The 26001-nt window shown below is 29.4% G+C and overlaps 1 protein-coding gene across 1 annotated transcript in view; it reads left to right on the top strand.

Moving 5' to 3' along the window:
- Positions 1-26001, top strand: part of LOC122269444 (A-type potassium channel modulatory protein KCNIP1-like) — a 352568-nt gene that overhangs the window by 313842 nt on the left and 12725 nt on the right. Inside the window, exons 5-6 of the mRNA XM_071187748.1 lie at positions 23763-23833; positions 25237-25449. Coding sequence (XP_071043849.1) covers positions 23763-23833; positions 25237-25449 — 284 coding nt within the window. The remainder of the gene's footprint in view (positions 1-23762; positions 23834-25236; positions 25450-26001) is intronic.

Genomic DNA, 26001 nt, shown 5'->3' with positions numbered 1-26001 from the left:
GTTGTTGTCTTAAGAATGAGCTCCTTGTATACGTCCAAAATGTGGTTAATTTTTCCCACTTAAATTATGAAGCAAATGAATTTCATTCATAAGTATATCTCTTTATGTTTAAGTTTCTTGGGATTCAATTGAGACAACACTTTCTAGATCGTTGCTACCCTCTACACAGTAAAAAAATCCCAGATTTCATAGCGTCAGTACTTTGTACCGTAAAATCCATTTTTACCAGGAACATATTAAGGAACAAAAAAGCTGTTATACCGTAATTTTACAGTAATTTACCAAATTTACCAAAAGATTACTGATTCTTTCCAATTAAATAAATATTACTCTGAAAATTACAGTATAATATTTTGAGGTAAAATGGACTTTACGAAAGATGCAATCAAAATGCTAATACTTAATACCGTAGTTTTTTATAATGTATATTTTGAGAGTCGAAAAAAAGACTCAAAAAACGTTTTTGTGTCAGATTTCATAACAAATTAATTTTCATTCCTAAAGTAGTATATTCCTTCCATAAACTATTGAAATTGTTTCTCTCAGTATGTCAAAATCTAATTATTTCATAATTTTGATTTAGTGCACACTGCGCATGCGTGTACAGCAATTAAAATAGCATTTCAATCCTTATTAATTTTGTTCCTATTACGCAAAACAGCATTTTTTAAAATTTATATTTACTTATATTTACTTAGATCTTTATGAACCAAGATTAATGTATCAAACATTTTCATCATTAATCATTAAATGTAGTTCTACTACATTTAAACATCTTACTTATTTACAAAAAACGAATGATGATAATGATTTTTCCACATAAATTATATTCAAAAATATGTAATTCTTTTGCAAAATTTCAAAACGAATCTTATTTAGGTAAAGATAAGATACTCCGTTACTCTAGGGACCTTCCCAGGTTAATAAACGGAGGTGAATGATTAGCTAGTTTTATCACTCTTCAAACCGGAAAGTCGATGACTTGAGCCTCATAAATCACTTCTAAGCTTCTTTTTTTCTGGAAAAAAAAATACTTAGACATCATCTTTACTAGTAACAGTGTCTTTCCTGCTTGTTTTTTTACCTTAGAATATTTATAAGAAAAAACGTTCTACTTAGCTTTTTATCACAAATGGGTTCCGAGTTCAAAATAAATGCTGGAAGGAAAACGTTGTAAACTTCTTTTTTTCATTTAGATATCAAAAGTATGCCATAACTGACGCAGAAAATGCTTTTATAAATATATTTTGAATTACCGAATCTAACACATAAAACTGTTAAGACTAAAAGAAATAAATTTGTACCTTTGGTTTCTGTTTACTGCTTATATTACTTAAAATGTGTGTGGGTTGGTATCTTAAATGAAACTTTTTCATTGCTCATAAATATGACAAGTCTTTTTTAAATTAAGCATATCATCTCCGGTAGTAGAAATTCGAAAATCCGACCCATATAAGGGATTTTTAGGTTTAACTCGCTCCCTTTGGAATTTTGAATTCTCTACATAAGGCTGAGAAACCATAGGATACATGACAAGAGCAAATTCAACTTCTTTATCCAGGGAAGCTATTCTGTAGTCACGTTATAAAGAGAATAAAACCACTAAAACTCCCTATGATAAACCTAAAACCACTCTAACTCCCCATGACAACCAACCCACAATTGGTTGTTATATCACAGTTTAAGCACTGTAATCTACCGAGTAAGTAAACATCTTCCAACTCATATTCCTTGTAATATCAGCATTGTGCACAAAGCGTCTGAATGTCCACTTGAAATGTCTTTTTTTTTTCGCTTCAATCAGCAAAACAATACCTAAATTTTGATTTTTTTTCTCTAAAGTAACTCAAACTTAAACTTGTCTATCAAAGCAATATGTTAACACTTTAATCACCAAGGATTAAGCCTATGTGTTTATTTGATATAATGTATGTTTTAAAATTAAAAATACTTAAAACTAAAAATTTTACTAACATAGTATTAATTGCATGATTTCCAGTTTTGGGATAAATGGCCTAAACTTTAAAATATGCCATCTATGCATAGATCCTTGAGTCTAATGGAATAAAGTTTCGTCAAAAGGCGTTTCTCTACGAAAAAAAGCTATTTTATAGTTAAAATTTGAAAATTTTAAAGAGCGGATCTCTTATCCGCAAATTGATGATATATCATTAATATAAACCATATTATATAAGTTATAGAGACAAAATATCATGACATACACTGGGCATAAATTAGCATAAAAACTTTGTGATAAGATTTACAAAAAACCACTTAAAATAAGAAAATTTCTAAAACAAACAATGAAAAAATTCATTATTAGTATATTTCATGACATGATAAGCCTGTTCAGGATAAGCTCACGATAAGCCTGTTGTCAACATTTGATACTACACTATGGTGAGTGTGGGTCGTAGCGATAGACAGATTCAAACAATCCACCTCTGCCGGTATTTAAACCTTTGTCACCCTAGTCTGAAGCTATCTTCCTTCAGCAATTCTGGTTTGTATATCACTGTTAAAACACTGTCATTCACCAAGCAAATAGACTTCTTCCAACTCAGCTATTCATTAAGTATAAAATGATTAAATGTCCTCTTGAAGTGTGTTTATTTCGTTTCGGTCTGGGGAAAAAATTGTATACAGTTCTATTTTCCGCAAGAGTACTAGATTTGTCTATTAAAGCAATAGGTTGCTTCCAATGCGTTTATTTGATATTATATTTTAAATTATTTGATAGTATATTTTAAAATTAATAACAATCTTTCATTGACATAGTGTTAATCGCATCACTTCCAGTTATGGGAAAAATGGCCTAAACTTTAAAACATGCCACCTATGCATTTATCTCAGAGTCTAAAGGAGTGGAACGGAATAGAGTTTCGTAGAAAAGCATTTTTCTACCAAAAATTGCAATTTTCTAGATAAAATTTAAAAATTTCAAAGTGTGGCATTTTTATCCTCAAATCGTATATGCACCATTTATATCAACCATATTATGCAAGATATACTGCCAAAATATCATGACACATACTAAACATAAATTTGTATAAAAACTTTGCGATAAGTATTACTAAAAAACCATTTAAAAGAAAATGTACAAAAATAATGATGGAAAAACTTATTGTATCACATTCAATGCATTTTCACTCATAACTACGCTTGACAACTTCCTGAGGAAACAAAAATCTGAGGAAACAACGTAATAAAGTGTGGAGTTTCTAATAAGATGTTCGAAAACCCGCCAACCAACTAACCTTTGCAAGTCAAAATTCTCAAAGCAATAATTCAAAAATGTCAAACAGAGATGATTACATATAGATATATACTAAATTTTTTAAGTACTCCTAAGACGTCGATATGATTAGAATGGAAGATGATTAGATTAGAATGGAAATAGTTGTAAGTAAATGCTTAAAGCTTTTCATTTAGATATGTTAAAACATTGAATAAGCAATGAATTTACACTGCTAAAATTTATGTGCTTTATTTTTTGTACTGGGAAAAAGTCTCGCAAGTTTTCCCCGTAATCTCTTGAGTCAGATGATAAAAAGAAACATTAATTGTTATAGGTCCTCAAATTAGATTGTAGGAATTTGCAGTATCTCACGCTTCCTTAAGAGAAACTTTATTAAACTCGTAACGTCTGCATATTTTTATCTATTTTTAAAACAGGACGTGAATTACTTATTATAAGAAAAAGTTACGTTCAGAATAACGAATTAGGAAAGATAAAAAGATTCGTTAAAGATTCTTATTGAAAGGTCATTACAACTATCAAAGGTTTCTTTTTTTATTCTTTACTTTTATTTTATTTTTTATTTTTTGAAAAAATACCTTCTTTTTACACAAGGTTAAGTCCATCACCTCCTTCGGCTACAGTGAGGGTTTATTATGACAGAAAACTATCAGATTTTCATCTATATTTATTTATTTTTTCATAAATCTTTCTTTATTACATTTTTTAAAGCTGCTTGGTATTAAAGACTAATGATGAATATTTTGTCTCGATAAAAAAGGAGTTATTCTACAACTCTTATTTTTTCTAAATGATCCTCTATAGCTTTTCCGAATTGATCTAAACAAATACACTTTCTTACGATATTTGAGAGCTCTAAATCTAATACAGTAAATATTAAAATTTATTGTGACTTTTACCATCGATGCAGGTGAAGAAATTTGTTTTTCTTATTCCCTGAAAATCTTCTTTGAAGATAAGGATTTTCCTTAGGGGCAATATTATTCTTTTATGTCTACCATTAAGTATTTATAACTAAAGTATTTGTTTAAAAAAATGTTTTTGATACCGCATGTTTTTGCCACAGTGTGTAAAACTGAACAACCATGGCAATTTCTTTCTTTGCGTTATCAACAGCGTATAATGATTCGCACTAATTATTATTTCGTATGATGCATTGTTTGCATAATGCTTTTCGTGTTTTATTTCATTTAACCGGAGACAGACTTCTCCCTTTTTACAGCAAATTCACTTAACCGCCTTATTCTCAGCTTCATATGGGCCAATTAAAATTAGTCTAGTGTATTTGTATGCGTTATGTCTGATAGTGGATATCATTTTAAATATTTTCCTTCTTTCATAAATAGAAAATTCCTACATTTTATATTGCACCCAAAATCTAAAGGCATATAACTTTGCCATGTAAGGAAATATGCAGGGTGTTTCGTAAGGACCACCTTTAATATATACTTTTAGATTTCTTAACAAAAATTAAGTATAATTAATATATTAATAAACTTCTCATATTGATGTTTAAGGAGAAAAAAACATAATCAAAATCTAAAGAAGCTTCTGCAGAATGTGATTTTGAAAGTATGAAAGCATGTTTGATTGCCGAAGAAAGCAAAATATAATTACAAAACAATTATTCCAAACTCCTCCAATTTTAATCAGGCATTCAAACTGGTTTCGATATTTTTTGCCACCCTACTAACTAGTGATTCTTTTTTTTTTTTGCTTCATCCTTGCGTAAATATAAATCTGAGATCCTTAATGTAATACTCTATTTGCTTTAATTTTAAAAAGAAATTTCAGAAATATTAATGTGGTTAGTGCAAAAACTTGATGCATAAGAAAAAGTAATTACTTTCCTGCAATTTATCTGGGACAAATAATAGCTCATTTCATATAGATTGACTCAAAAAAATGCTTGAAATTAATGCTTACATTTTAAATTTCAATTTAAAATGGGTTCGGTAAATATATGAGCAGGGTTAATCAAATAATAAAAAATATCTTGTTGCGTTAATTTCAACGAACTCTCTTATTTACCCCAATACTTTTTCCTCCTCAAACTCATTTAAAATTGCTCCTTTAAATATTGAAGCGTATTAATAACGTTAGAATCGAATCAAGTCATTTTCTGGGAGTTTTTTGCCACATGAATTCACTTTTAGTTAGAAGCAGAAAAAAATCCCATGAGAATTCTTTTGGTGGAAATTGCGGTGACTCTTAATGAAAGTCAAATGGATGCAATTATTTTGGTTTACGGATAAAATGAGGCTGGTTTTCATTTCTTTCATAGGCTACGTGAGGTTACTAAACTTGTGCATCTTTCTTTCATCAATGAACTTCATTATGTTCTTTTGTGATTTGCCGAAGGAGGAACCTAGAGTGATTTATCAAAAACCTACTTATTTTTAGGCCACTAAAGAACAATAAAAAACAGACAAACACAGAGCATTATTTGATCGATTACCCGTGTTTCTAATCAATATATGCTCCATGGAAAGCTACGTCGTCATTTGGAAGCTAATTTCAGGATATGTCAAAGACTTTTATGCTTATGAAACAAATAAGTTTCGAGTAAGATAAGTTCTCTATAACTGTTCTTTTCAGTGTACATTTAATTGGCGAATTATTCCGAGAAATGAAGTGTTGATCTAGTTAGCTATTTGCTTGTTAAATCAACTGAAAAGATGATTGTGAAGAAATGACATATAACAGAGGAAAGTACACTTAGAAAAAAGAATGGTAGAAACTACAGGAACATTGTGAAATTTGATATTTTATCGTTCCTTGAGAACACCAAAAAGCTCGGTTTTTTTAAACGAAGAGCTTTAGTAATGATTTTGATAAAATTAACAATAAAATATGGTTTTATAATATAGGATAAGATTTAGCAAATGAGGTAATATTGTAATTTTATCATAATACATTAGAGTATGGCATAAAAACCATTTATTTGGTCAATTGTCTAATGTACAATAAATAAATAAAAAACTGACCAGTTTAAATAAATTTCGATCTTATGATCTGATCTTCACATTCTAGGACTCAATCTTAATTGTTAGAGATGGTAATCTCAGACATGGAGATATAGAAAGCTGCATCAAATTTGAATCCTTTAAAATTAATTTCATTTTTGCTTATTTCTCTATATCTTTCCCCATGGTTTAGCTGATTTTAGCTCATCCATTTAAAGGAAGCAAATTATGTTGTATAAATATGTTATGTTGGTTGTAATATAATTTATTATTGAAACTCATCAAAATATTGATTCAGAAAAAAACAAAAATCATTTAGTAATCTTTTACAAAGATAAATTGTTTTTTAATCCTTCCACGTTGTGAGTTGAATTTCATTTACATTTTTTTTCTTTCTATTTCCTCTGGGATTTTTTTCTAAATATGCTAGATTATCTTAATTTTTTTTCTTGAGTATTCTTTTAAATCCCTTTTTCTTTCTATGTTGCTTCGTAAGTTAATTAGGCATGAGAGATACGTAAAAATACATCCATTAGTCATTAGTTGTGCAATTAGAGAAGTTGTAAACAAATGAAAATGCAATATGGCTTTAGAGAGGAGAAAAATTATAGAAAGTAAGTAGCAAGAGCTAAAGGTTTTGAAATATGTGCCTTGAAAAATTTGATTTAAATAATAAATGTAACATTGATAAAAAAACAAGATACAAAATAATCTAATTCAAATAAATAATTTCATTTAATCATGGAAAAAATATTATTTACTAATAAAGTTTGTATTTACTCAACCACTTATTAACATTTTGTATTGTGTTCGACATTTCACGAATTGTTTGTTTTTTTCAACAAGAAAAAACATTTTCAGGCAGGGTTTATTTATTCATTTTATTTTTGTTTTTTTTTCAATGGATTTCAAGATTCATGCCAATAATAATTTATTATATGCGATTTAAAAAATAGTGTCAATGATTTTCTATTTGTAAAAAAAATTATTAAGTGCATATTGCTTTAGATTTTTGAACAGTTTTTACGTGAATATATGTATGCAGTATTCATTTTCTGTAACTCATTTCTTTCAATTTTATAAAAGCAATAAAAAGTTAGTTAATAAACTTTGTTATACATAGTTTTAAAATTCCCCATATTTTGTTCAAAAAAATTTAAAAAGACCTTTCGATATGTTTTGTAATCCATATTTCAGCCGTTCTTCTGGCTGCAAACAACTGTGACCATATACTTGACAATGGAAACTTTATTCGCTCTATAATTAAAATTGAAAGAATTCGACATGTTAGATGAAATAGGCCAATTTTTTCAAACTTAACTTATGAAGCAATTGAATTTCATTGACATTTATATATTTTGGTTTCTGTTCTTTGAGATACATACTGGAACATTTCCTAGATTGCACCCACCCTCCATATTATGAGGGTAAAAAAACACGTTTTTGTGTATGGTTTTGTAATAAATTAATTTGCATATTTAAGGTAGCATATCCCTCAAACCATTGAAATTATTTCTCAAAGTACGTAAAAACCCTATACGGAGGAAAGAATCTTATAAAACTACCGTACTGTAAGGTATTAACATTTGCAATAAAAATGGTATAAGTCTGAGAAATAAAAAAAAAAATTTTAAATCATTTATTTGGTTATTTTTCCATTCATATGGTAACGATTTATTGTAAATTCTGGTTTTCAAAGTTATAGTTTTAGTAAAAATTAAAAAATTTAAATAAAACTCAACAGAATAATTAATGTTTGCGTCATTTAAGGTATCATGATGAAATTAACAAATTTTACCATATTTACCAAATTTATCACATATTATGAAACCATATTTTATTGTTAACTTTACCAAAATCATAACCAAAGCTCTTCGGTAAAAATTACCGAGCTTTTTGGTGTTCCCACCTAGCCAAAACGATGGTACATTTTACCATATTCTGGTAGTTTTGACCATACTTTCTTTTCTCAGTGTATTACTTGTTTATTTTTCTTTAATGTACTTTGCACAGGCGTGTTTAAAAGTTAAAAAAGGAATTCAACCTTTCTTTTCTGAAATTGGTTCGTATTACTTAAAACTGCCTTTTTTAATTTATTCCGCAGATTTGCTTAGATATATATGAACCAAAATTAATTTATCAAACATTTTATGTACATTAAATGTAGCTCTACTACGAAACTCTGTAGGCATCTTACTTATTTACAACAACAAAAATTACAATAATGATCTTTCAGCTTAACTTATACTCAAAAATATATAATTCTTTTACAAAATTTCAAAATTTATCTCATTTAGGTAAAGATAAGATACTCCATTACTCAAGGGATCTTCCCAGGTTCATCATCGAAGGTGAATGATCTGCCAGTGTTATCACTCTTCAAACCGGAAAGTCGATGACTTGAGCCTCATAAATCACTTCTAAGCCTTTTTTTTCTGGAAAAAAAATACTCAGACATCATCTTTACTAGTAACAATGTATTTCCTGACTGTCTTTTTACCGTAGAATATTTATAAGAAAAAACGTTCTACTTAGCTTTTTATCACAAATAGGTTTCGCGTTAAAATAAATGCTGGAAGGAAAACTTTATTTTCACTTAGATATAAAAAAGTATGCCATAACTGACGCTGAAAAGGTTTTTATAAATAAATTTTGAATTACTGAATCTAACACATAAAACAGCTTTTAAGACAAAAAAAAAGTTTACTTTTGGTTTCTGTTTGCAGCGTTTATTATTTAAAATATGTACTTACTGCTCATAAATATGACAAGTCATACAGTAATTTAAACATATGAACTGAAAAACAGTACTGTTTCAATCTCGTTTGTTGTTTAGATATTTGTTTTATATCCGGTAGTAAAAATTTCAAAACAAATGGACATTTCTGCTTAATTCTTAGAAATTTTGAATACAATTCATAAGGCAGGAAAACTTCAGGATGCATCTTAGTAACCAATCAAGGAAACCTATACTGTAATTACGTCAAAAAGATGTATTACTTTGTTCTGTATTCTGTATTGCGTTACAAATTACTCACTAAAACCGCTCATAATAAGCCTGATGTGAATATTTGCTACAATACTGTGGTCATTGCGGGCCGTAGCGATAAACATACCTCTGCTGGTATTTGAACCTTTGACACCTTAGTCTGAAGCGAGCTCTGTCTCCTTTGATTAGTTCAGGTTTGCATATCACTATTTAAACACTGTAATTCACCGAGTAAATAGCCATCTTCCAACTCAAATATTCCTCGTAAATCAGCATTATGCATGAAACGCTTAAATATCCTCTTGAAATGTGTTTATTTCGATTAAATTTAGAAAAAAACGTCATACATTTTTACTTTTCCGCAAGAGTAAGTCATAGATAAAATTGTTTATCAAAGCATTTTAGTAACTTCCATTTTGTTTATTTGATATCATGTATGTTTTAAAATTAATAATAAGCTTTCACTAGCATAGTGTTAAATGCATCATTTCCAGTTATGGGAAAAATGCCCTAAACTTTAAAATATGCCTCCAATGCATACAACTTACAGTCTAAAGGAGTGGACCGAAATATAGTTTCGTAGAAAAGCGTTTTTCTACGAAAAGTTGCAATTTTCTACTTAAAATTTAAAAATTTCAATGTGTGGTATTTTATCCGCAAATTGCAGATGTAACATTTATATCAACCATATCATACAAGATATGCTGCTAAAATATCATGACAAACACTAAACATAAATTAGTATAAAACCATTGTGATAAGCATTACTAAAAACCACTCAAAAAATGAATAAACATAATGATGAAAAAATTTAATGTATCACATTCAAATGCATTTTTGCACATAACTACGCTTAACAACTTCTTGAGGAAACAAAAAATCTGGCAATGAGGTTTCTAATAAGATGTTCGGCAACCCTTATATATATATATATATATATATATATGAGTACTGCTTATATTTCTGTATAATACTGAGTAATAATCAACATTTTTGTATGTTTCTATTGTTTTATCATCTAATTAAATAATGCAAAAAGAATAAACCAAAAAAAGAATAGTTAAACTTAAAAAAATAGAAATTTAAAAAAACATGTTCTTCAGCTCTTTTCAAAATGTGTCGGGTAGCCCCACCCAGTTNTATTAGTTTGCCTTTCATAAATGGAATCTCATAAAATTTCAAAATCAGTGAAATTAACTGTTAAGGGCCATTTTAAAAAGATTTAAATTTCTGGATATAAGAATATTTTATGTTATAAAGTAGTGCTTTATTCTATTATCTTCAAAAAAGGTAGTTTCAATTCTTTGAAAAAATTTTTTTCCATCAATTGAAAACTAATTTTTGGAAAATAAGTAGAGTGATGCTTTCCATATTTTCCTACTAATATTAATTTGTTATATCCTTATCTTCCATAGTTATTCTCCGCTATTCGTTTTTTCATTCATTTTCTTTATTTATAAATTTAATTTCAGATTCTTGCCATTTGTATTCATCATACATTATACAAAGACTCCAACAATTTGAGGCTGATACAAATTACTTTTTTTGCAGATAGTGAACTAGAGGAGAATTTTTTTAAACAGGTATTTAAAAACAAAAATAATAAAACTAAAGCATTTGTATTTATGACCTTATATACTGTTTAGATTACCAGGGTGCGTAGCCAAATTATTCAACAAAAAATAAGCACTTTTCAAGCACTCAAAAAGTTTTTTTAAGCACTTTTATGAAAACGTTGAATAGAACAATGTGAACTGTGTCTTTTTGCATAATTCGAAGTAAAAATCAACATAGTAAGGAAAAATCTCATTTTGAGTAAGGGAAAATTAAGCACTTTTTAAAAATACCCAATGAAAAAAGCACTTTAAAGGGCTTTTAAAAAAAACGAAAATTGAAATAAGCACCTTTAAGTACTTTTTAAAAATGCTATGCACGCTGATTACTTATGTTTAATGGTGATACAAATTCCTTTAGTTATAATTTACTGCTATATAAATGTTTGACCTGCACTACCACTAAGAAAAATATTTTTTGAAACTTTGGAGAATCTATAACAGTCAGTCTCTGTATATAATATATATCCTATATAAATAGGGAACCCACTCAAATATTACACATGCATGTAAAAAGAGAAGGCTTTTATGATTTACTAATTTTATCTGACAAGGTAGCAGAGGAGTTAAGTAATGATTACTAAATACACTAATATCTTTTTACTTGCAAATATATATATATATATATATATATCAGGGCTCGAAGGGACTGCCATTTTTCCCGTTAATGCTCGTGATACATCTTCAATTTTTGCTATCTTACAAGAGTCTAGCGCCTCACTTCTAAAATGACCCTCTAATCTCGAAATACAGCAACATACTGCGCATGGTGGAATTGATGTTTCCTCTGCCTGGGAGTACTGCAGCGATTGAAAGAGGCTTTTCAGTAATGAACTTACAAAAAAACACATTACTAACTGGCCTTAAACAAGAAGCGTTAAACGCAATTATGAACAACTGCCTAAATGGAAAACCTCTTTCTGATTTCTGTGCAGAAACCTCTGTAAATCATTGGCTTGATTGTGGAACTGGCAAACGTCATATTTGATTCATTTAAAAAACGCAGTACCATCAGATAAATTGACATGATAGTTGACAGATAACTTAACCTTTGTTATTTAAATTATTTCATCAAGGAAATAAATTATTTCATAATAGAAATGCTAGGTTTTACTATTAGTAACCTAGTATTTCTTTTATTACTGTATAATGCATTCCTAGTATTTGTAATCCTAGTAACTACTAATTCATTGTGCAATTTATATAAATGTTTGTAATAAATAAGAGAAAATTATATTTTTATTTACTTAGAAGTGACGAGTTAGTTTCAAAGGAGGACGGGTAAAATTTCTGAGTTTTTTCGATCCCTTATATATATATATAAAACATTAGTTGTGAAATAGTTGTTATTGTTGAATTGTGACGAGTGCAATTGTTATTATTTCAATATTTCCTTCCATTTGTTTTCTTCGTTACATGTAGATGTAAACAGAATGCATGCGGAAGCAACGGAAAGCGGAGATGGGATTTTATAACTTCCCTTTAAATCATATCAAATGTACGACTTTTTTTATGAAATTATGAAAACAAAATAAGAAGCATATCGTGATAATCAAATAATGAAAAAAAAGGCACCGGAAAAAGATTATATACTTTTTGCAAATTAATTTGTCCCGATTAATTAAAAGGTTTTCCTACAACTCCTACTTTTTTTAAATCCTCTTCAGTAGCTTTTCCAAATCAATCTAAACAAATACGCATTTTTTATGATATTTGAAAGCTCTGAATCAAGTACAGTGAATATTGAAATTCATTGTGACCTTTAATATTGATGTAGGTGACGAAATTTGTTTTTCTTATTCCCTGCAAATCTTCTTCGAAGATGAGGATTTTTTTCTTTTGGGGGCAATATTATTCTTCAATGTCTAACATTAATTATTTATAACAAAAGCATTTGTTTAAAAAAAGTGTCTTTGAATGCCACATATTTTTGATTCCGAGTGTGAAACTGAATAACCATGGCAATTTCTTTCTTTGCAGCGTGTAACAATTTGCACTAATTATTATTTCGTAAAATTCGATGTTTGCATAATGTTTTTGATGTATTATTTCGTTTAACCGGAGACAGATTTTCTTCCTTTTTACCGCAAAATTAACTTAGCCGGCTTATCCTCAGCTTTATGTAGGCCAATTAAAATTAGTCTAGTATATTTGCGTATGTTATGTCTGATATTGTATATCATTGTAAATAATTTCCTTCTTTCACAAATGTAAAATTCCTACATTTCATATTGCACCCTATAGCTTAAGACTTATAACTTTGCCATGTATGAAACATGCAAAGTGCTTTGCAATGCCTTTAATAAATATTTCTTGGAGTTCGTAACAAAAATTAAGTATAATTAATAAACTTATTAAAGGTCTCATATTGATATTTAATGGAGAAAGAAAAACGTAATCGAAATCTAATGAAAGTTCTGAGGAAAACTTTTTCAGAAAGCATAAAAACATGTTTGATTGCCGAAGAAATCGGAGAAAAATTAAAAAACAATTTTTCAGAACTCCATCAATTTTAATCAGGCATTCAAACTGGTTTTGATCTTTTTCATACCTCCTTATTCCCCATTGATTCTACTTTTCATTTCATTGTTACTTAAATCTAAATCTGAGATCCTTAATATGCATACTCTTTTTGTTTTAATTTTAGCAAGAATTTTAGAAATATAGTTAGGGGGGTCATTACGGGGGAAAAATGCATAAGGTAACATTACCAAATGCTTGCAGAAACTTGATACATGAAAAAACTAACTACTTTCCAACAATTTATTCGAGGCAAATAATTTCATGTAGATTGACTAAAAATAAATATTTGAAATTAATGCATACATTTTAAATTTCAATTTAAAATAGATTCGATAAATATATGGTCAGGGTTGATCAAATAGTAAACAATATCTTGTTGCTTCAATTTCGACGAACTCTCTTACTTACCTCAATATTTAATCCTTCGCAAACTCATTTAAAATTGTTCTTTTAAATATTGACGCGTATTAATAACGTTAAAATCGAATCAAGACATTTTCTGGGCATTTTTTACCACATAAATTCACTTCTAGTTAAAAGCAGAAATGATACACACAAGATATCTTTTGGTGTAAATTGCAGTGATTCTTAATGAAAGTCAAATGGATGCAATTATTTTGATTTATGGATAAAATGACGCTGGTTTTCATTTCTTTCATGGTTTACGTGGGGTTACTAAACTTGTGCATCTTTCTTTCATCAATGGGCTTCATTATGTTCTTTTGTGATTTGCCGGAGGAGGAACCTAGAGTGATTTATCGAAAACCTTCTTATTTTTAGGTCACTGAAGAACAATAAAAAACAGACAAACACAGAACATGATTTGATCGATAACTCGTGTTTCTAATCAATATAGGCTCTAAGGAAAGCTACGTCATAATTTGAAAGCTAATTTCAGGATATGTCAAAAAGAATCAGTTTTATGCATATAAAACGCATACGTTTTTTGTAGGGAAAATTCGCTATACCTGATATTTTTGTAGTGCAATACATTTGTTAATCCTTCTGAGAAAGGACGCATTGATCTATTTGAATATTTTCTTGTTCTATCAACTGAAGATATGATTCTGGAACAATTACATATAACTAGGGAAAATACACTGAGAAAAAAAGAATGATCAAAACTACCAGAATATGGTAAAAACGGTGTTTTTGAGTCTATGGTAACACCAATAGGCATGGTAATTTTTATCTAAGCACTTTGGTAATGATTTTGGTAAAATTAACAGTAAAATATGGTCTTATAATGTTTAATAAAATTAGGCAATTAGGTAAATTTCGGTAATTTTATCGTGATACCTTATAGTTTGGCATAAAAAGTATTCATTTGATATAATTTAATTTTCAGTTTTGTTATTTTTACTGAATGTTTAATGATAAGAATGTGAAATTTTGAAAACCAGAATTTCCGGTATACCGTATTCTTATAAACGGAAAAATTACCGAATGAATGGTTTAAATACAAATGTTTTTGGTTCTATTTACGTGAATTATGTTTTTTTACCAAATCTTTCATTAAAATAGAATTTAATACACGGGGTTTTTTTAGTAGGCTGGATTCAAACTTACGTTTTCATGAACAAGAGCTCAACGTCCTACCAACCAAGCTATCCCGGACAGACATTAATTATAAAATGACCAATTTTTTTTCTTATTCAGTTATATTTCTAATTAAGTATATTTTAAAAAAATTTTTGCTTTTCTTTTCACTGATTGAAAATAATAAGTCAAAATTAAATTTTTTTGAAATGATGTTGACGGATCACCTTGGCACCTCTCTTCTGCATGCTACTAAAAGTGTGAGAAATATTACTTAACCATACTTTTTGTGTTATGTCCATTTTCTCCTCCCTTTCGGTCCCACTTTGGACTGATCGTAAAGACACGGTTCCCAATGGAACACCGAAGTCAAGCATCACTGGTTGGAGTCAGTAAGCAGGTGGGTGACCACTTTGATCGGCCTGCTTAGGGTCCGAGGGTGCGCAGTATCGGTCCTCGTTAAACTGTTGTACAGTAAAGTGTTCGACTTCGCGCGCTGGTAGTCGGGCTGTTAAAGCAGGGGAGTCATCCCTTATGCAGAGGATCAAAATTGCGATTGATTGTCTTCGGATCATTCTCAGGGATGTTTCCCAGACCGTCGCCAATAGCCCATTGTGCAGCTCTAGTGCGACGTAAATAAAGTACCTATCTACCTATCTTCCCTTTCGACACACCAAGAATCCAAGTCGACGTGTGTTTTTTATGAATATACATATTTTATTCTTTGATTTGAGAGAGGTACATCTTTAAAACAATTCTAAATTGCAGAGAAATGATAGTTGAATACTCTCTCAAAAGAACCGCGTCTTTCTGTTTGCACAAACCGCTCTAAAAGAGGAGAAATTCTATTTTTGTCTATTTGATTTGATTTTATTTTAAGAAGGGGAAAGAATAGGGATCGCTAATCTTAATACTTCTTCACTACCTGAAAATGAACCCCTTATGGGTTGAATTAGTATCATATAAATCATTGATCAAAAAACACGTTCTTAAAAAGTGAGATCAAAGCTACCTTATATAAAATTTTAAAAAAAAGGAAAAAAATGAAAGTTGCAGAAGCTTTATTTGACGACGCTTGAAAAAAAAAGTTGCGTGAATTATGGAGAGGGCCATCTAGTATTTTTTTTTTAAATTATATGTTAGTCTGAGAATTAGATCTCATTGGCTCTTTAAAATAGAAAACAACACAGTATAATATGTCTCCAGTTTAAATTAATGCATCCACACTTGATCAGCTATGGAAAATATTAAAAACTTATTTCGACGTGAATTTTGATTTTCCAAAATTGTTCGAATTAGAAAAAAGAAATTTTGATTCCCATTAGGGAGCTTTTTATTGTAACTTTAACTCAAAATACACGTTAAAGAAAATACACATTGCTAAAAATACGCGTTTAAGAACATAGTTGTAACTCAAATCGCGCGTTTAAAAAAATATACATTGAGAAAAAAAAGTATGGTCAAAACTACCAGAATATAGTTGAATTTACTGTGTTTCTGACTCTATGGGAGCTTCAAAATTTCGGTGATTTTTTCCGGAGCCTTTGGTAATAATTTTGGGGAAATTGACACCAAAATATATATTTTTTTTATCTAAATGTTTTTTTTCTTTTTTGCAATATGCTTGGTAGTAAGTGAAGCAAAATTTGGCAACATTTGCACTCGTCACCGTAAATCCAATGTTTACCACAAAAATTTATGGTATATCATTATGTATTAATGTATCAGAGTAGTACCAAGCAGTCATCGCCTGGATTTGAACCAGAAGAACCTGTTTAAGTACAAACCTCTGTACTATTCCACCAATCACCATTGACAGTTTCAAAATTATATAAAATATGTTAGAAAACCAGTAAAAACACTGAGAAAAAGAGAATGGCCCAAACTATCAGAATATGGTAAAATTTACCATGTTTCTGGCTCTATAGGAACACCAAAAAACACGGTGCATTTTAGTGATGATTTTGGTAAAATTTACAACAAAAATGTTTTATAATATGTGATAAAATTCTGTAAATGTGGTAAAATGTGAAAATTTTATCATGATACTTTAGGGCATGGCCAAAAACCATTTATTCGGTTGTAGTTTAAATTTACATTTCAATTTTGTAATTACTTGAATATACATTTATATACTTGAATTTACCCAATACTAGATCCAAGAGTTCCCTAGTCTTCTGGATTGGGATCAAAATTACAAGGCTACGGACTTGAGCATTGGTATAGTCGTAAACTCAAAATTTGGTCGTAAACTTAAAATTGGGTTCAATGCCGGTTATAAAATGAAATACTCTATTACCCTTCATATTTTGAGGGTTAAGTATCAAAATAACTTGAAATAAGTTAAATTTATTTGTAGAAAATACGTTTTTGACTCTGATTTCAGAGCTTAAAGTATCGCTCACACAAATTAATTAGAATATTCATGGTTAGCCCCTCGGACCATTAAGATTGCATCATAGTATGTGACCATCTAATCATTAAATCATAAGTTTTTAAAGAGTACAATTTTTTATTTTTCCCACTGAAAAGCCTAGTCATGGTAGAAAAATAGATCATAAATTCAAATTCATCAATAGGTCAAAAATAGTTAAGATGCCCCGTTTCTTTTCCATATTGTATATTCGAGTATGAACTATACATTACATTCTGCAATTCATATACGTCAGAATAAATGAGAAAATGCCACTGAACTTAACATTTGAGATATCAATGAACTCTGACAACCTTATAAATGATGACTACTACTTGAAGTGTATGTGACATAAAAAAAAATTACAGAACACACCAATCTCCACTAAGAGAAAGATCTGTGAAGGACACTTTTGGCATGTCAGGAAAATTGAATGACTGAATAAAAAAACTCCTTTAACCTAGTCATTTTAGTGCCCTCTTACAACTATAAAGATATAAGAGGACGCTATTTGTTATAATGCCATAAAGAGCTTCTATAGCATTATAATTGTTAATTATGGTAGTTTTATCCTTATGTGTTCTTGATGTCCAGGCGTATAATGCAGCCTTAATAATGCAAGAGAGTCCTCTTATATATTAAGTATGAAGGAAATGTGTGATATCTGCCTTAAAAAAATCGTACTTTCTTTCTGTCATTCTTGAGATTACACCGTAAAAAATCATTCCTTTAAATGGATCAAAATAGATATAGTGACATTTGAAATTTGTGTATTCAAAGTTGAGACAGCATTTACTCATTTTTGAGGAAAATGCATAGTCTCCAAAGTAATATAGAACGAGAAATGTGTGAAAAAGATGGTCATTAGCTACCAGCAGGATTCAAACTAGGAACCTCCAGGTTCGTAGCAGGATGCTCTACACACCGTAGTTATAGACCACAGTCGCGGGAGAATTAAGAAGCTTTATAAATCGCTGCCACACTGACGAATCATGACATACTAATTTCCAATTCCAATGGTACAAAGGGATGTAATTTGGAAAATAGGGTCCCAAAAGCGTAATTTTAATTTCACTTTTTGCTTATTTCGCTGTATCTTAAAAACTTTTAAGCGAATGAAATGTATGTCGTTTCTCATCGCGGCAACCACTATATAAATCATCTTGACTCTACCTAAACTAGGGTGTAAAGGTGATAGAGCATCCTACTGCAAATCCGGTGTGGTCTTTAGTTAGAATCCCGTTGACTGCCAACGAACATCTGTCTCACACCCTTCTCCCTCCACATCACTTTAGAGACTGTGATTTCTGCTCAAAAATCAGCATAAGCTGTTTCAATTTTGAATTAGAATTTGACTATATTTGCTTTGGAGCTATCTTGACGCATTTTTGCTCAATTTTCAGTAACCGTCTTTTACAGTGTAGTAGCTTTGCCCACTCGGTAAATGTATATAGCCAGCTTCAAGGAGCAAACTGGCTTCATAAAGGCTTCACCACAGAGTTCATAAAAATATTAAAACAGCGAAATTGCTGCAATATCAATTGCTTAACTATTAATGCATCAAAATAATGTATAAAATTCTAGTATTTGAAAAATATGACTTAAATGCTGTTGAAAAGAAAGAATTTAGAGTAATCCAGTCAGCAATACATTTTTATAGAAGTACTCTCAACATAAACAGTACAGTCTAACTTGCATTTCCAGTTGAAATACACGAACTGTCGTGCAATTAAATATGGAAAAGAAAGTGATAAAAAATAGAATGTTCTAGAAGTCATTTAAAAATTAAATAAAACTTTAAATCTCACATGCACTAATTTACAGTTTCAGACATCTCAGGAAAACAAAAACTGAAATTTTTAGCTTGCCAAGACAATGGCTTAAACCTAATTTTAATATTTTCACTAAATAACTTGTTTTTCACAAGAATCTGAAACTACCCGAGAAAACTTAAGATGTTACGATTTGCGCACCAGAGAGGATTTTAAAATTTAGTATAGAAGGTGTTCATAAACTGGATAACATTTATTTCACCTTCGAGGCCTAGTATACCCTATCTGGATGCATTAGTTCTCAAACACTGTGAATATGACGGACAGAAAATCCTCTCTTTCATGCACCGAAGAAAAGCACTTCATATAAGAAAAATGCTGTATGATCCACCATTTCGCCTAAACGAATCGTGTTATGTTTTTTTCTCAAAAAAATATAAAGCAGTAAAATTAAGCAGTTTGTATTTTTTAGGAATATATTTGAGTAATTCAATACTGTATATTTGTCCATGTTTAGATTTATGTAAAAATTTCTTTTTTATTTTTGTTTAAATTAATGACAGCTGTTTAAATGCTGCTAAAAATTGTCTCGTCGTAAATTACTCGAAAACAAAATTACCTACTAAAAATCTAAAAATAGCGAAACAAGATACTGAATTACTTCTCAAAAATACGAATTAAGGGATTGCATTATTATGGTCTTGAAAAAAATCCATTAAATTGGAGAAAATACAAGATGTACTTCAATCAATTAGGTGAGAACATTACATTTCATGTATTTCGAATGATATAACCGAATAAAGTAAAGCCTCAATATCAGTAAATATGTTAAAATTATTTAAATGTGATTAAAATTACATTTATTTAATGTGATTAAAGCACATTAAAGTAAGATTTCCTCCCTCCGTCTCCACCTCTTAGACGGTCTAGTTAAGTCGAGTGGAAAAAAGTCCTTTAAGAGAAACTAAGATTCTACTCTCATCTCTTTCCCCTTCTCTAGTTGCGCTATAGAGCGTACTAATGTGAGAAAGTAATATATGAGAAAGTAATATGTGAGAAAGTAATAAATATTTTTTTTAAGTAAATGAAAACCTTTAAACAGGAAATTTTCTTTTGAAATGAATAGTTTGTAGAAGGATAATTTCTGTTATCCCTTAGGTTGGATCACTATTCTTAATAATTTCCTTTCGTATTTGTTGGGGAAACTAATCGCTCAAGACAATTTTTATATAATTCAAAAAATTGACCTATTATAGACTTAAATGTAAGCACAGAAATTAAAAAAACTTTTTTAAATCAAGCTATTATAAAATTTAAAGGGCTTATCAAAAAAGCTATTCTGCTTGTCAAGTATTTTTTTTTTTTTTGGTACTGAAAAAAAAAGGTTTAAGTGTTTTCCGTTGTCTGAATTTTACAATTTTCATAAAGCTAAACTTTGTGCTTTAACATTGTGCTAAACTTTGCGCTGAAACATTCATCTACCTCAGGGAGGGAGACGGAATTAAATACAGGGATTTTAAATACGGAAACACTTTTTCTTAACGTTTTTAATCAGTGATGGCAAGTTTTTTCAAAAACAGATTAAAAAATTATAAAACAAAACTACCCAGAAAGATAATAATTATTATGCCTTTTGAAAATTTTATTTAACGAAATATTACTTACAATAATAAAAAATAAATGTATTCATAAATACCTAAAATTGTAATTGTAAGAAAAATGTGTATTTTATATGTATTTTTTTTTAAATGAAAGTTATTTATTTGAATTTAGAAGGGTGTACCAAATAATATTGGCGGGAAGATCACCGATAGTCATGCACAATAAAACTAAACAAATTTTAAAAATTAGAATAGGTTTTCAACTTAGTGAAGGGACAAAATTACTATTTCAATGTTTAATGCAGGAGGTAAATTTTAGCAGAGAGTTATTGAAACGCCCAATGAATGTGTATACTTATTTATAAAAAAATACTTGAATTAAAAATTATTTTCAATATGATAACAGAGATTAAAAATTTCACTATGATTTTCAATTATCTTTCTTATTTTTTTATTAATTACTAGAGAAATTCAGTATATCTTATTATCCCATTTCATTGCTTTGAATTTTCAGTAGAAAAATAAAATATTAACAAAACTTTTTGGATAGCTTAAAATTTTATTATGTTTTGTTAAAATTTTCATCTAAAAGGTACACTGCATTAAATAGCTACTTAAAATATTTATTGGTACTAAATTAAATAGTCGTTTTTTAATTGAATTATAAATGATTGAAAATTTATAATATACAATTACGGGGGAAAATTTATTAAGTTTTTTTTTAAGTACAAATCTTTCTTTATATAAAGCTTGACCCCCACAGATAATGTTCACTACACGACCCAGTATGTTTTCTGAAATTGTAAATCTACAGTTTTTAAATTTATTTTATAACCGTCGTTAAACAGCAGACCCAATTTTGAGTTTACGACTAACAATGTTAAATTCCATAACCTTGTAATTCTGAACCTAATCCAGGAGACAAGACAATTCCAAGATGAAGTATAGGGAGAAATTTGCCTTTGTGGAGGACTTTTCTGATGGAACTAACCCGCATTTGCGTTGCATGGAGAGGAAAACCCCGAAAATCTCCCACACTTAGCCAGACGGCAAAGGAACTCTAACCCACAATCCGTCTACCTCTGGGGATATTTTAAGTCAGCACAGTTGTCCGTGCGAACCGAGAGCGGAATATGTAATAACCAGCCATGTTTAGGATTCGAACCCAGTTCACCTCACTGGGTGGCGAACGCTCTATCCCCTGAGCCATCAAGGTTCAAAGACTACAGTTTAAAAAACCTATTTAAAATTAACCTGTACAACAAAAAAAGTAAAGAATAGAAGGTGATTATCCATCATCGCCTTTCCATATGCTTTTGTAATTCTAGTTGAAAATCGATAATTGAGCATAAACATATCAAGAAGTTAAAAATTGAAAATTAAATAAAATTTTAAATTGGGTTAGATTTCAGCTTAATTAAAACCTTTTAGCAATAAGCTATGTCCTGGCCTTTTTCCTTTGAAAAATTTAAAGGAATCTGTCTTTTCTACCGAAAACAAAGTCGTTTAAACAATTTTAATTTAACCTAATTACAATAATTCATCATAACCTAATTACAATAATTCATCATAACCTAATTACAATAATTCATCATTATCTAATTACAATAATTCATCATAATCTAATTACAATAATTCATCATAACCTAATTACAATAATTCATCATAACCTAATTACAATAATTCATCACAACCTAATTACAATAATTCATCATAACCTAATTACAATAATTCATCATAACCTAATTACAATAATTCACTAAAAAATGGACGCAGCTTAAAATATGAGGTGTGCGAAAATAGATGTAGCTCACAAAACGTTTTTAATACAGTGGACATAGCATTTGATTCCTTTTTCAAACTATTCATGAGTATTGTCTTCTTAAAGGAACACTAATAAACCCAAATAAATTAAGTAATGTCGTCCATTGCATAAATTACCTAGTACAACTTGTGCATAAATCTTTTCACATCGAACTTTAAAAGTCTACGGGTCTTTTTTTATAGGATTACCACGGGTCTTTCAAATTTATAATAGTGGTAGAAATAGTACGTTAATAATTGTAGGAAATTCATTTTTGAATACCACTTTATCGTTTAGAGATCTGAAAACAAGAATTATCCTACAAATATAATTTTTAAAATGGTATGTAGTGGTATTCAAATATGTATTAAAAGATCGACGTTTGTTTCCTTTTCGTCACCATTTTTTTTTAAAGTTGTCGCACTAGAATTCTGTTTTTATATTTCTTTTCCCGTGAGTAGTTTTCGTATATTCTGCAGCGAAAAATAGATGCAGGAATTTTTCAGACCCTGAAGATGTTTAAATTGTTTGGCAGCAATCTTTCGAGCTTCAGAAAAATGTTTTTGGGGAAAAAAAATTTTTTTCGAAGAAACCGAAACTAATTTGATCTTATTTTTTATCTCAAGAAGAACGCCTGAAAAATTGCATTTGCAATACGCTTAAACACCTGCGATTTGAATTTTGAGGTCTGGACTTAGCTCCAAAATAACTTGATAAGTGTTTAAAAATTTAATAAATATTATTGGTTCAATATTAGTTCAGCTTTGTACTGCGTACTTTTTCGATATACGCATTTTGAGTTTCGTCCAAATTGTCATTAATTATTAAAAAGTAACAATTTTACCTGAATTCAATAGTTCAGGGTATTTGCGTTGGAACAATGTAAGTCCAAATCCCAGTAATGTTTATGAAAGGAAAATAAAATTTAAAATTAAAAATAATAAATTTATATAATCTCCACTCACACAACACGTAGAAGAGGACTGATTTTGCATTTGTGCCCGATACTTTCAATAATCAAAGCAGTATGAGTATGTTGTTTACTAACAAAAATAAATTAAAATAAAAAATTTAAAAAATATTGGATTTGCCTGATTTTTTCACTGGACTCATTAATCGTAAAGACCAAAATCGACCACCTCGTAGAAATGCTTTTAACTTTGTTTAGACTATTTTTCTGCTATTGACATTTATTCATTATTAACTTAATTATTTAAATCTTTTCCTCTGTGACTGGTCTTTTATTTTTATATTTATGCTATAATTTAATTGCTTTTTTCTAGATGCTAGTCAGTATGCTCATTATGTATTTAAAGCATTTGACAATGATGGAAGCGGGACAATTAACTTCCAGGTATTTGTTTTCACTTTTATTTCCAATTGACAAACTACTCATTTCTATACATTTAACTATTGATATCACTGGGGAACAATTTTTTTCCTGATGCGTGAGATTTTTTAACAGATTATTGATACTTTTGTATCGCTAATTTCAAATCTGCTATTCTTCAAGCTAAAGTTTTTTTTATTTAAAAAAACAGACATTTTCAGTCCATTTTTTGTCGAAATGTACAAGTTTAAAAGCGTTAAATACAGCAGTTGTTAGCATAAGTTCGACGACAAACTTCTAGGGGTAATTTAAGGCACATCATCAGGATTAAAATTGCATTGGGACTCGTGCCTGGAGCTGTCAGAATACACAGCTAGGGTGCTTCCCTATTATGAACTATTTCTTCGTGTGTTTCTGTACAGGTTATGTAAGGGAGGCGCCCTTAACACATACGACCACATTTTTGGGCATCGGTTCCTAGGCAATTTTAATCCTGATGATGCGCCCAAACTTCTCTAGAAGTAATATGATGCCAATGTAATACCAAAAACAATTTTCAAATAATATCTAGTTATTTACAACAAAAAATAAAAGTATAAAATTTAAATACCATGGTTATTTGTTGTATTATTGTGGTAATAGTATAGCATAGTACAGATAGTTATATTACTGTGTGAAAGCTTTTAGAAAAAACAAATTGGTGTTTTGATGCAATTCAAGAAAACAAAGTTATGTCAGAAACCACGCAATTATTTTAACAAAAAATAGAAACAAAGATGAGTATTTCAAACTCAATTATCCATCTTCAAAATAGTTTTTAAAATATAAATTTTTTTTTCTATGTCATTATGAAATATATNCTTTCTTTAATTTTAATAACTTCATTCATTATTTATTTTCTTTTGTAAATGCATTTTTTTTTTCAATTTCATAATTTTCGGATCTAATGGCTATTTATTTATAGACATTAATTTTGTTTATATATATATATATATATATAGTGATGTAAATACCCTGCTTGAAATCATTTAATTTAAGACAATTATTGATTCATTTTAATTAAAGTAAACTGAACTGCTAGTCTTAAGAATTCATAAGCTTCAGAAGAATATTTCAAAAATATTTATTTCAGCAAGCAATATGAACTATCATTTGATGAATTTATAACAATTAATTATATCTAATTATTTATATCTATTAATTATTTTTACTGAAGCACTGCCTGAAACTAGTTAACTAGTGGCGTAGTTTTGGAGAACAAAACCCCCTTCGAAATTATACTTTACTTGATTAATGAGCTGTTGTACGGTAGGAAGTAGTTTTAAAAAAAATTTCATAACTGATTTCTAACTTAAGTGATTTAGAGAAAAAATAAATTATATGTATACTTATATGCATGTGTGTGTGAGAAGGAATTAATCTTTCAGGAATTTGTCCTCGGTCTTTCGACTATTTCACGGGGATCTCCAACTGAAAAGCTCCAATGGACTTTCAACCTGTATGACATTAATGGAGATGGTTGCATCACAAGAGAGGAAATGCGAGAGATTATTAATTCCATATACAACTTACTTGGTAAATTCACAGAGCCAATGGTCTCAGCGGAAGCGACAAGGGACCACGCTGATAGAGTATTTGATGTGAGTATATTATCGTCTCACCTACCATTAATTGATCCACATTATATTCCATTATTCTATATGGCTAATTCTATAAGATACACCCATAATTGGGTCGAATTCGAATTATTTTTTGAAAATCTTCGATTTCTGTGGAAAGGAATTTTTTGTTGTGAACGTAATTAGTTAACTACTACTAACTAACTCTTAAATAATTTTTAAAAATGTTTTTTGGTATGTACTACTGTAAAATGTAGTCTAATAAAACTAAGTGAATAACTATAATACTGTACTAAATAAATAAAATACTGTACTAAATAAATTTTACAGCAAACTAGATTTGTGTTAATAGGGGGTAATGATAGTTTTGCGCTTATTCACTCACGCATCACAGAATTCGGGTAAAATTACCATACTCTACGGTAATAGCATTTCCGGTTAAAAAAATATATAATTTTTATAATAAAAACCACAATACACGGCATTTACGGTACTTGGTAACTTTTCCTTTCATATGGTAACGGGTTATTGGAAATTCTAGTTTTCAAAATTATAGTTCTTATTACCTCGCTT

Source organism: Parasteatoda tepidariorum, chromosome X1, assembly GCF_043381705.1.
Source record: "Parasteatoda tepidariorum isolate YZ-2023 chromosome X1, CAS_Ptep_4.0, whole genome shotgun sequence".
Lineage (NCBI taxonomy): Eukaryota > Metazoa > Arthropoda > Arachnida > Araneae > Theridiidae > Parasteatoda > Parasteatoda tepidariorum.
This window is presented reverse-complemented; position numbering and strand designations above follow the sequence as displayed.